At 38.9% G+C, this 13,334-nt stretch overlaps 1 protein-coding gene across 1 annotated transcript in view; it reads left to right on the top strand.

Annotated features, from left to right (window-relative positions):
• The first annotated feature begins 5,265 nt into the window (after window positions 1-5,265).
• The window catches only part of LOC106856226 (interleukin-6 receptor subunit beta-like), a 30,481-nt gene continuing 22,412 nt past the window's right edge, over window positions 5,266-13,334 (top strand). Inside the window, exons 1-5 of the mRNA XM_014881429.2 lie at window positions 5,266-5,511; window positions 5,764-5,814; window positions 7,610-7,721; window positions 10,906-11,072; window positions 12,075-12,214. Coding sequence (XP_014736915.1) covers window positions 5,469-5,511; window positions 5,764-5,814; window positions 7,610-7,721; window positions 10,906-11,072; window positions 12,075-12,214 — 513 coding nt within the window. The 5' untranslated portion in view covers window positions 5,266-5,468. The remainder of the gene's footprint in view (window positions 5,512-5,763; window positions 5,815-7,609; window positions 7,722-10,905; window positions 11,073-12,074; window positions 12,215-13,334) is intronic.

Genomic DNA, 13,334 nt, shown 5'->3' on the forward strand with positions numbered 1-13,334 from the left:
CTATGGGGGATGAAAGAAAAGATTTTCGAGTAAAGAAGGAACTCTCAACAGGGATTGCTAAATTTAGGAGCAGTCTCTTGTATGAGATAGGAGGTTAAAAAAAATCTGCACTTAAGGTGGAACAAGTTCAGTTCACAAAAGAAATTGTGACAAGAATGCTAGCCAAGAAGAAACTTCAGGCAGCCCATGACACTCCTGGTATTTCTGTGCTCCTAGCAGCAAACCTTGGTTGGAGCTTAAGAGTGAATGGGAGCATTCACATTGTACTACAAAAAAGCCAGGAAATCTACAAGTTGACAGAGTTTATGGACAAACCAGCCATAATTTTAAAAAGCCATCATTGCAGTTGTACAAGTAATCAATAGGCAGGCAAATGAAAATTAGAAGCTGCAAAGATGTTTAGCTCAGATCTTATTCAGGCAAACCATAAGTCAGAATTTCTCAGCTGTCAAAAGTATACCTTAACTACTAGGATAGTTACATGTTTTGCATAGGAGCACTCTTTGGAGACTCTTGGTGTTATGTGAGGCTTCAGGTTAATAGTTAAAAAGTTTAAATGAGATATGGTTCACTAAATATAAGTCCTCATTCAAGAGATTTTTGTATATCAATTGTTATTGCTATAAAGCAAGAATAATCTTAATGGAGAGTTCAAAACAGGACATGTTAAGATGTCATAAGTAACAGTGGTTAGTCTCATGAGCAAGGCCCTCCTATGGCCAAACTAAGTTTAAGGGGATCCCATCTTTTGAGCAATCACTGGAATCATTGAACTCTGGACGATACAGGGGCTAATGAGAATCACAACATTGTTATTTCAGTTTGGCAAATCTAGCCCCTCTTTGCCTTTCTATTCTGCATATGAACATCAAATAACTATTTATGAATTATTTTAAGGTGACTGAAACAATATTTGATAGATGATTAAATGATCTCGCAAAAAAAAAATTCCCCCACGTTATCTATTCTATAATGATAGCTGAAGGAAAAATAAAATGGCCAAGAGTAATAGAGTCGCAACTGGGTATACATGCAGATTCTCAGAACTCAGTTAACCATAATTACTATTTTTAAATCACTTTGTTCTAAGCCAGGAAATATGTTTGAAAACATTTGAGTTAAGAAAAGCTAATGACTTGGCAGGCCAGTTACGCTGGATAAAATTCTGAGACAAAAATTATCATGGAGAAAATCTGAAACTAGAAGTGAAATCACATTCATTGTTACTAAGGTGGAAATGGTAGGATAAAATACCATGAACACAGGATACTACCCTGAAAAGTTCACCTTTTGCCTTGTGTTAGGTGAGCTTCCTCATACTGCTTTCCTGGATTTTCTTCAAACGTGCTTTCTACAATAGTTGTATTTCCCTGGCAAGCATTTCTTTGTCCAGGAGTAATCCCAGAGGGAGAAAGAAAAGTAACTAAGGTATTTATATCTCCTTGCCTCAGAGATTAAAACACAGGCATTAAAAAACAAAAAAGGCCAAACAAAAACACATAAAAACAAATAACCCAGCCTTCCCGTAGACTTCAAAAAGATAAAGATTACTCTCAAAACTGTGTATAGGAAGAGCACAGACAAGCTTTTGTCAAATTCTCTTTAGTTCCACATCACATATCCCAAAATAACTCCCTGTAGCAGTTGCAAGCCCTAGGTAAACCAAACAGGATGGTAGGGAAGAAGACCTATATATTCTTTGTCATCCACTTGTGCATTAAAAGCACTTATAAGCATTTAATAAAGTCTTAAATGTGATGGAGAAAGTTAAGGACGATCCTTGTTTCTCCTCTTGGCTGCACAGGAAGAGATAATGAACATCAATGGAAGCAGATTTTTACATTGTATTTTCAGAGCAGTCAGAGACTATTAAACCTGATAAATAAGATGTGTTCCAGGGTGGTCTAGCAGAAGTAAAGATCTTCTTTGCAAGTCAAATCCCAATATTTAAGACTCTGGTTCTAAATCACAATACTTAAGACACTGGTTCTGCACACAGCTCACCACCATGTAAATCAATTCTGTTTTCAAACCACTAGTCTGAGCTACCACAGTGATAATTTTCTCCCATAATCCCGAAACTAAGCCTATTGCACTAAGTGCGATGTGTAATAAAGAGAAGCTGCCAGTCTCATCTGATCATATCACCTTGGCTCTCATAAATATTCTAGCTGGTGCACTAGACAAAACACTGCACCAGATCACTGTCAATGACACGGTACTGGTGAGACCACAGATCTAGGCTAGTATAAGCAGAATTTAGTCTACATTTGTCTCATTTTTTTTTTGTTTGTTTCTTCAAAGGAATCTTCATCCCAATATATAAATCTCTGTGATCTTTTTGAATTCTGTGTTGGGTGTCTAGTCTATTCAGGCACACTTACACTTCATCTGTAATTGGAAGTTTTTAAATCTCCAGGGCAGATCTCTCATTGACACTTTTTGATGGCCTCTGCCTAGCTGATGCGTTAGGGTAGAAAAATGTGATTTTCATTAAGATAATATAGTTGTTTGAAGGGTAAGCTGTTTCATAATGTAACTTGAACTCAGAAAGGATGAGAGTGTCAGTGGTGGAGATTCTCCCAAACACATCAAATTTCCCCAGGGCCTGTAGCTGCAGGCTGAGTGGAAATTTTTCTTTCCCCAAAGATCATATGAGATTTGCTCATTTAATTTGGATATTCATGTAATTCTCTGGAAAACAAAGCCAATCTGTAAAAATCTGTCAGATATTTACAGACCTGGAGGTGTGAATATTGGAAGCAGAGTTATATAAGATGCAACTTGTAAAAATTATGTGACTCTATTTTAGATCCATAAAGGAAAACATGATTTCAGCATGTACTACTGAGCAGCAAAAACTGAATTTGAAATTGCTACAATATTAAATTTGTTACAACATGCCTGAAAGAGATCACATCTAGTCAATGGGAACTGTTTATCAAAGAAACAGCAAGCTAGCAAAACCACATGCTGATTTAACCAGGAGACAGTGAAGACCTCACTAGTTTGTACTTCATACAAGGTAAGACTTCAAATAGAAATGCAATATGCCTTTCCTGAAGCAGTATGTCTGCAGTCTGCATTCTGCTTCGGCTGCCCACCAGGACCTGAGTGCACTTTAACAAGGTTGCTGATTGCACATGACCTGAACTGTCTTGGGAGAGGTTTAAAACTCCCAAAAAACAAGATTTCAGACTGTTTCTGGTTCATTAGCGTTCATGGGCATATGGCTGACCTGCAAAAAATGTAGAACTCAAAAGTTCATGGCTCGACCAGTCCTCCTGTGATGTGCTACAAGAGCTGTAGCTCTGCAGGAGCAGAGCACGACAAGGGCCAGTGGCATTTTCCTAGCGGAGCCCACCTGTCTTCAAATTGTTTTCCCTCTGAAGAGCAAGAGTTAACAGATTACGTTGGGGAAGGGAACAGAGGAAGGATGTGGGGTTAATATTAATTTACATTGTCTAGTCCAGTCTAAATGGAAAGTTTCATAGATTTCAAGGCTACATTCTGGGGGGGATCAGGAGCCTGCTGTGGCTTTTACTGCAGAACTTATAGGAGGAAATGATAGGGAAAAGTGCTCATGGAAAACCTCATCTAGAGTGATGCATAAGCCTAGGCTGGAAAAAAACATCTAGGCCAAAATGAAGTAAAGCTGGAAGAATCCTACAGTCATTTTTGCACTTTAAAACATATCACAGAAGATGGCATAATTTATCCTCATCCGAATTTACAGGAAAACCTCAGGCATTTACCATTCTGACAGAAGTTCATAGTGGTGAAAAAGCTGAAATATTAAACATTTTAAAAAGTGGTTCTATGCAAAATTTGCCTTAAATGTAATAGTTTATCTTTTGTTATACATTAAAAGATTACTACAGTAACTTGATAGCTAGGCTCTAGTAAAACATTTAGCCTCACTCAAATGCGAAATTCCAGTTTTCAAGATTTCATCTCCTCTCCTATTTGGACTGGTAATGTATTTTCTGTGCTTGTCAGAATCAATGACAGTGGCATTTATACTGAAATCTAGCAAAGGTGATATGGACTTACTTCACTGGGTTTATTTCTCTCCAGTGTGCTCTGTCCTAATTCTGTGCACACTAAATCCAGTCCTGCTCTTGCATTGAGTTATTTATATGGTTTTCATTTAGGATAGATTGTTTTGAATGTAATTATGCTAAGCACATCAAACTAATACATTTGCTGTTAAAGTTCTCTCCTTCTCCTGACTTCTGCACTATTCTGAGTCTCTAGCTCTTCAACCCTACTGTCAAAATCTGTCATATATGGCTTGCATTTTTACTTTATCAGTTTCTCCTTATGATCATCAATTGGCCATACCCTCTTGGCAATTCCTGGTTGGAAGCATTGTCAAAGCAAATTTTTGGATCTCTCAGATAACAAGGGTTGTGATCCCGCATGCATACATTGTATCTGCTACCTCTCAGCATTCTGGACCTTACTCCCAAGGTCAATGAATTCGTCACTAGGAAACCCCCTGTAGCACTCAGAATTCCTTGATAACTTGTCTTTCATGACTGTACCCTTCAGAAAATCTGATAAGACATGGTTGCTGCAATAGTCACCCACTCCTACTGTAGACCATACTGAGAAGCATGTCTCATTCTTTAGGAAAGTGATTAATTTTAAACAGATATCTTTTTCTATTCAATACTCAACCTGAAATATACCATGGTTGCCAAGATAAGTTAATAATTTGCCTATCTCCAGGTAGGTCTGCATCCAACCTCTGATAGGAGCTGTCTAAGCCCAGAAGGGAAATTTCCCACAGTAGCAAAATTTTCTGAAAATTTCCCTTTACAGATGTAACAGTAACAGCAGTAGTTGTGTCTCTGCTGCCTTCTATATTCAGAATGTTCTCTGAATCAATAGTGTGGAGCAAACTTCTGATTTACAGCTATGGTGACTTCTGTCTGTATTAGGGCCCTAGTATAAGTGCCAACGGTGTAGACACAACATCTTTGCAGTAGGGAAATTACACTGAAAAATGTAAGAAGTCAGGGTCTTCTGCTGCTATTATTTCTACAGTATCCAAGAATTCATATTAGGCTCAGTTAAACACCTTGACTTCCTTTTTACTGATATGAATATCTCTAATTTGCAGTGACAGTTACAGGTTTTCAAAGGAGTTTGAAGTACCTATAAGCTTAATTCTTTTTGCACTGCTGATACTGCAGATACCACTAAGAATCTCACCGTGAGTGCTTACAAAAACTAGGGTGGAGAGTTCCTGTTTTCCAGAAGGATTTTTAGGATTTTGTCAGTATAATTAATAACACAGAACTCAAGTGTCCTTCCCATTGTCATTAATAAACTTATTACTCGTGTTCAGCCAGTAGCAGTATAGGTGTTAGAATGAATAGGAAGTTTGAAAAGGAAGTGTGAAAAATAGACTGAAGACAGCGTAATGTTGATGGTAATCATTATGTTTCTTTACAGAGAAGATGAAGAACTCTCTGCTGGCAGCTATCTTTTTACTAGTTAGAGGTGAGTTTTCATATACTGCATAGCTTACTGCTGCTTATGAACAGTAAAAATCCTTAATGCAACTTAAGGATGAAGCCATAGGAACAAAATCATGACCGAATTAAATTCTGTGAGCAGGAGAAGCAGCTACCAGCAACATTTTAACATTTTTCTTATTTTTATTTTTTTTCGTGGTTGTCTTGACCAGCAATCCTTTTCTTTCTCTCTTTCCTTTATTTATTTAATTTTCCCCTTCCTTTTTGTGCTCCCCAGAGCCCTGCGGCTGCACAGACTGGAACTCTCCGTTCTGCCGGCAGCTGCCAGGTGGGTGGAACGCTCGGGTCCCGGCGCTGCTGAGCCCGGCACCGCCGGCGCTCGGAACCATCGCCCCTACAAGCATGCTTCCCAAAGGCACATCCCGGGCAGGGGTGTCTGGTGACGGTAGGGAGCCGGGATAAGGGGCAGGCTGTGGGTGAAAGCCCGCCCGGCTCATCGCAAGCAGCCGCCCGTCCTAAAGACGGCGGATCCGCTGGTGTTGATGTACGACGGGAATCTCTGCTTTCCCTTTAACTGGGAAATTACTGATGGTGGCGAGAAGGAGCCGTACAACACATTTTGACAGAGCAGTGGGTGGCCATCTGATGTACTTCGTGCTGGATTTATTGTAGGCAGGAACATCCTGATTGCTAACAGACACAGCAGAGGTGACAGGTTCTTGAGTACACGGTGACACTGGGCAAGATGTCTGTAGGAGGACTGTGTTCTTTTGAAATCAGCCACGGATAATTTTCTAGTCCTTGTAATTAACCTGCCAGACTAAGCTCCACTAAATCATTCGTGAGACAACCAGATGCTCAGGAAGAAAAACAGAAAGTTCTAGAGCGAAAAACAATTAAAGGTGGGTGGTTTGGGGTTTGGTTTGTTGCTTGGTTTGGGTTTTGGTTTGTTTTTTTTTTTAGTGGAGAAACTGAACTGTGTTTTCTTTAGAACAAAGAATTTTTTTCTTTATTTGCATAGCTCTTGAAGCACAGGTGTGATACAGCTTTAATACTAAGCTAGGTCTGGGAAGAATTAAGGTGGAGCAGTACAGCAAAACAAAGAAAGCACTAGAATAAAAACTGATGCAGCATAACTTTATTAGAAAAGCACTATTCATTTAGTATGAGAAAAGAAGTGTCATAAGGCGAGGATATTAAAGTCAGTGCTATACTCATTTGACACGCCTTTTTTCCCCAAAAGACCTTTTAACTTATATATGCCAAGGATTCTTTGTAACTCAGGTTGTAGGGAGAAATGAGGAAAAGAGAACTGATCTTTTAATTCATAACCTAGGTTATGAGATACCACAACTATGCTACAACACCAGCTCCAAACATACTCATATTTACTTATGACATAGCAAAACATCTCTTATTCGAGATTGATAGACCTATTGTCAACTCGTTAAACCTAACAAACATGAAGGATGTGTGACTCTACTCATTAGGAAAAATTCACTTTAAGCGTCCCTATGCCTATTGAGATCCTTGTCCACATTTCTGAACAACAACAACAAAAAAATCTGAGTCCTTTTTGAAAGTCCTTTAGGTGGTATTTTGAGACACCATGACTGATTCTTCTGAACTAACGGTTCAGACAGAAAAAAACAAAGCAAAAGAACAACAGCTGTATTTTATCATTAGCATTTCTGATAAGAGATTTTTGAAATACTGACATAAACTTAACCACTAAAGATAAAAAACCAGTTCCTTTGACAATGTCAACAGTGTTTACTTTCACATCAACTGAAAAAAGGGTATGTTCAGTTGCAAAAAAAGCCCCATTTTTCTCTTTAAAAAATTAATAACAACTAATTGGATATATAAACTTATGCTCCTCCTGTGTTATAATGTGTTCTTTGTAAAGCTGGCAGTATAAAAGTAATATTATTTTTATCCAGCAATAGTGTGTAGTTCTGAACTTCAGCAAGAGATTGATGGTTTTGAAGTTTTGAATTCTGGGGTCTAGACAACCAGTTCTAGCCTGGCTTATATTCGGTTTCATTATCCATAGTCCCTTTGAGTCAGTTAATGGTTGCCTGTGATAGGTCTTTTCCAGTGCACGTGTTTTCATCTTCCAGATTGGGACAATGAATTGGTGTGTTACAAAGAATTAAGTGAGGATCTAACCTGTACCTGGCTGCCAGTACCTAATGCTGCAAATACAGTTAATTATACTGTATACTTAAAATGGTAAGTCTGAAAAATCTCAGAAGACAAAAAGCTCTTATTGCTGTTAGACATGATTCCCACCTGCCAGAGTTTTGCTCCAGTATATTTCATCATTATAGTTATAGGTTGTTACACAATGCTGGTCAATACCTTTCGTCACTTCTCATCAATACCTATTGATTTGTAAGAGCTTGGTAAGAAAGTGGTAGGTTGATTTTGGCTAGGCATCACAAAAACTGTCCTATCTCTCCCCTCCTCCTGCCCTCAACAGGGCAGAGAAAATATGACAAAGGGTCATGGGTAGAGACAAGGATAGGAAGAGATCTCTCAGCAATTACTGTCATGGGCAAAACAGGCCAGACCTGGAAAAATTAATTTAATTTATTAACATTCAAATCAGAGCAGAGTAATGAGAAATACAGCTAAAAACTTGAAACATCCTCCCCTTCTCTGCCCACCCCCTTACCACACCCATGCTTTTCTTCTTGTTGGGCTTAACTTTTCTCCTGAATTCTTTCCCTCCTCCACCCCAGCATTGTCAGGGGACAAGAAAAGGGATTGTGTGGTCAGTCTAACACATGTTGTCTGTCACTTATTTTCTCTTCTGATTCTTCCTCTGATCCAGCATGGGAATTCTCCCACAGAAGACAGTCCATCATTGACTCCTCCAATATTAATTCTCCCCATGGGGCTGCATTTCATGGTCTTCTCCAGTGTAGGTCTGTTCCATGGGTGCCAGCCCTTGAAGAGCAGCTGCTCCAGAGCAGGCCCTGCAAACCTGCTGCAGTGCCCTGCTCTCTGCTGCTCCACGCTCTCATTCCTCTCTGCCAGCTGCTGTTGTGCAGCAGTTTTTGCCCTCTTTTAAATGCATTATCCCAGAGGCACTACCACCATGGCTGATGGACTCAGCCTTGGCCAGTAGCAGGTCTATCCTGAAGTCAGCTGGAACTGGCTTGGTTGCATGTGGGGAAAGCTTATTGCAGCTTCCCACAGAAGCCACCTCTGTAGCAATCTGTCCCCTGCTCCCAAAACCTTGCCATGCAAACCCAATACAAAGTCATTGTACATCTTACCATGCCTCCAGCACACTGTTTAAAGCATTATTGCCAAAGATCAGCTTACTCAATTGCTTTAATCTTCAACTATTGACTTTTATTTATTTTATTCAACACAGATGCATTCAGAGTAAAAAAAAATTAAAACCAAACATACAAACATAAACACACACTAAGCTTTTATTTTATGTATTACATATTTTGCTATACCATGTACCCAGGGACATGTCAGATGTGGTGTACTTTCTGGTAGTTCTGAATGATCAAGCAGATGGAATGCACTTGTAGGATTGATTTTGAACTGGTTACCTCAAATGGTATCTTCAACTGCAGCTGCATTACAAAATTGAATTTCCTCATTTTATATCTAGATATTTGAAATCTCCCATGAGATTAGGGGCATGTTCAGAAATAGAGATGTGAGATCTGAAGACATGATCTTTGCCATGAGACCGCATCATGTAGTGCATAGAATACAACACTGTATGCCGTTGGTAAATTCTGATATTCATTGCTGATTATTTTGCCACATAGCCATCCCTTGTCGTTAAAAATGAGCTGTGGTTAGGAGTATCTCCTAAAGCTAAGAAAATGTCACAACACTGGGAAATTCCCCAGGATGATCATCTTTATATTGCAGAGGAGCAAAGCAACCACCTCAAGGCTAAGTTTACTCTCCCCATCACCATCAATATTCTCTCACTAGATGTAGCAGCAGGCAATAAGCACCAAATTCCACTGCATTTGCTGTCTAGCCTCTTGGGACTTCAAGGAATCCCAATTTTTTTGGCAGAAATATCTATGAAACAGCTCTGTTTCTGAAGAGATGTTATCAGTTGAAATATTTGTAAGCTAGTTGCTCTTGAAGTCCTAAGCCAAAAACAGACTGTGCTGTTCCCAGGCTGCAGGGTTGATGTCATGAACAAACAAGGCAGAAAAAAGAATGAAAGAGGATGTCAGTGGGGGCAGAGGAAGACAATTCCCTGGAAGAGGTGTTGATGTTTCCAAGTCAGAGTCAAGACTTTAACCTCAATCTCCTAAGCTTCCATCCAGCAGTGTTGAAGCCAAACTTCCTATCTCCTCATCTATTGGGTTAAAATGAAAGAAAAAATCCCCACATGTGAAAGGGCTTTTAACTTGCCTAGAAGTAGATATCACCCCTTCCTGCATGTAACATCAGTTTGACGTTTTAATAGTCCCTTGTCCTTGCTCCTTATGATTTAGTTGTCAGAAAGAAGATTAAAGATAAATACTTCCACAGAAAAGTTCCAACCAAGAATTCAAAATCATGCTTTGAAATTTTAATGGCTGATTCACAACTAGCCTGAAGCAGAAGACAGGAAAACCTTCAAGTGGTTTTTCTCAGGTATTAAATATTGAATCGTGATGTGCGTAATTTAATACTTGAAATGCATAGCCAGGCAATTAGTATGCAAGTCTTTAAGAACACTGAACTTGCACAATTTTAACCTTGGAAAAACCTATCCTGTGTGTGTCAGAGACTAAATGAGAGAGATAGGACAGAAATAGGCAGCAAAGTTGTATGTAAGGCATTAAAACACTTGGACTTCGTCTGCTGTGTATATTAGCTGTGCATATTAGGAGAAATCTACAGGGCTGAGGACTCAGGTGACATTTAAATATCTCTGTCAAACTCTGATGATTTGCAGGGACAGAAGTCAGAAGATAGGGATAAAACTCATAAGAGGTTTTTCATAACTTTATGGTAATTTAGATTCATATAACTGGGAAATTTTGCTGTTCAGACAGAATTTGTGTGCCTCTGCAATATGAGGAAAGGCTTTATGAAGAAATGTCTGACCTAATTTAAAATGCTCTATATATCCCACTGTAAGTACAAAAGGAGGTCATACAGATCTTGTTGTATCATGCTATGCCTTAGAAGTTTAAGGAATCCAACAGTGCTCCACCAAACAACACAAGGATTTGCTAGGCTTACTGGGGTGCTGGAACTAATCTTGCTGTTTCAAGCTGTTCAAGGTGAACCTTCAAGATTTCCAGAAGTGGAATTACGTGTAGAAATATCTGGAAAGCTGTTAGTTGCTATAATTTTGGTTTCTTGGGCAGGGGAGGAAAGAATAACTATAATCCAATAAAATGCTTTTCATTCTGCTTCCTTTTCTCTGAAGGAACAAAATACAAAAACTTTTTAAACGAAACACATCATCACCTTCCATCACAATAGAACGAAAGAATCTCTACATTGAGAGATTTGCATCCGTTTGGATAGCAGTGAATTATGCCCATGACACCTGTGCAAAAGGAAAGAACATCTCAGTTTTACCAAGCAAAGCAGGTACAGTTGTGTTCACAAGTTGCCTTCACAAGTTGTGTTAGTGCAGTGCCCAGCTAAACCTGTAGTCTGTAAAGATTATTTCCAAATTTCAGTTCCTAAAATACTTCTATTGTTTTTACTGATTCAGAGAGCTAAGATGCAGTTTGACTTCCTTGAATTAAGTTAATAACGGAAGTCTATCATCTTTTATGGGAGAGAGTTTTACTTTAAATACTTAACCGGCTTTCTATTCTCTCTTTGATGGCTGTCCGAATTTCTTTATATTGGTTTACAAAGAGCAGATTGACTCAACACTGTGCACCTAAGGAATCCTTGATAGAGGGCATTAAAATTTTGAGACACCTCTTCAAAATTTAACTCTTTTCTAAGGCCATTTACCCATTACACAGTGCTACAAGAAAGGTATGAGAAAAGCAGCCCTATTTATTATGCCCTTTTATTTAAAGGTTCCCTTCCTATCTGCTCACTGAACTAACGTTAAGGGCTTTGCAAAACTTCACCTGCTCAGACTAATCATGGTCCAAGAAAAAAACATTTCTCATGTAGCTGGGGGCTACTACCAGTACAACCGAAATTATCAATACAACCTTTACTGAAGGCTTTCGGCCACATTGTGTTTATTGAAGAGGAATATGAAGGTATTTTTGCACATACTGAAATTTAATGATATTCTGGATACTTTTTTATACAATTCGTGATTACAGGTACTCTTGACATTTTGATTTTGCCCTTCAGTCTCACTCAGAATAGTAATCACTTAGAAAAAGATTGTTCCTGAAATCAGTAGAAGCATTCACAAAAAATAGGCAAAAGGAGCAATGGTGTTTTGTTGATACCATAAAGATGTAGTAATTACTGATTTCCAGGGTTTTTTGAAGTCTCACAGTGTCCAGTATTCTGTGCTAAGCCTTTTAATTTTTATAGAACACACTCAACAAACATAATTACCAAAACTTTCCTGCTTCTCTTGCATTTTTAACAGCTATATCTCCCTCATTTTAGGAAAGTGCTTGTCACCATCTAACATAAATGCTTATCAGATCACAAACCAATTGATAATAAAGTGGGACCTGCCCATAGCTAATACCCCCTACGAGCTGAGATACAGAGAGGCACTCACAGAATCTGCTCCATGGACATTGGTAAGTACTTCCAGGTGACAAACTCATGAGAATATAAGATGCCTAATTATCAGCTCAGGATTGCAAGGTGGCACAGCAAAGAGTCACTGTGTAGGTAGATCCCAGTAACGCACCTTAGTTTGGTTCTAACAAATCATGAAATGTTTGGGAAAAAGGCAATAGTAGCTAAGTAAAATAGAATAATGTTATCTGGTTCATTAACCTATCAGTGAGACACTACAAGTGGTGCAAAAGCTGAATGTCAGAAATGCCATGTAAACTCAGATCCAAATCATACTTTCAGAGATTTACAATATTGCTCTTTTAGCTGGAATCATTACATTTTCAGACAGATTAGAGATCAGGTTGCTTTGTTTTTGAAGCTAGTAATTCATACTTTACAGACTTTTGGTTTGTGTAAGTATTCCAGATTTCCTTATTTGGAAAGAAGAGAACTAATTTCCCTATAATACAAGGTAATAGAATCATAGAATTATTTGAGTTTGAAGGGACCTTGAAGATCATCTAGTTCCAACCAGCTCTGCCATGTGCAGGACCACACTCTAGTAGACCAAAATGCCTCTTCCAAACTGGCCTTGAACACTTCCAGAGATGGAGCATCCACAACTTCCTTGCTTCAGTGCCTCACGACCTTCACAGCAAAGAATTTCTTCCTAATATCTAATCTAAACCTACTCTCTTTCAGTCTACAGCCATTGCCCCTTGATTTGTCATGACATGCCCTTGTGAATAGTCTTGCCCCATCTTTCCTGTATGCTCCCTTGAGGTACTGGAAGGCAACAATAAGATCTCCCCAAGGCTTTCTCCTTTCCAGACTGAACAATCCCAGTTCTCTCAGGGTTTCCTCACAGGACAGGTACTCCATACCACTGATCTATTTGGTGGCCCTCCTTTGGTTTCATTCCAACAGGTCCATGTCCTGCCTGTGCTGGGGACCCTGAAAATTGGGAAATAAACTCTCCATCAAATTTGTTAGATTAGGAAGCCAACATTATTTCATTAGCAGTGCTGAATGCATAGGTGATTCTCTTCAAGGCATGCATGCCCTGTAACTTAAGAGACCAGGTTATATTCCTGAAACTATTGTATTTTCATGTTTCCTGAACACATGCATATATGC

Source organism: Sturnus vulgaris, chromosome Z (genome assembly GCF_052056855.1).
Source record: "Sturnus vulgaris isolate bStuVul1 chromosome Z, bStuVul1.hap1, whole genome shotgun sequence".
Taxonomy (NCBI): domain Eukaryota; kingdom Metazoa; phylum Chordata; class Aves; order Passeriformes; family Sturnidae; genus Sturnus; species Sturnus vulgaris.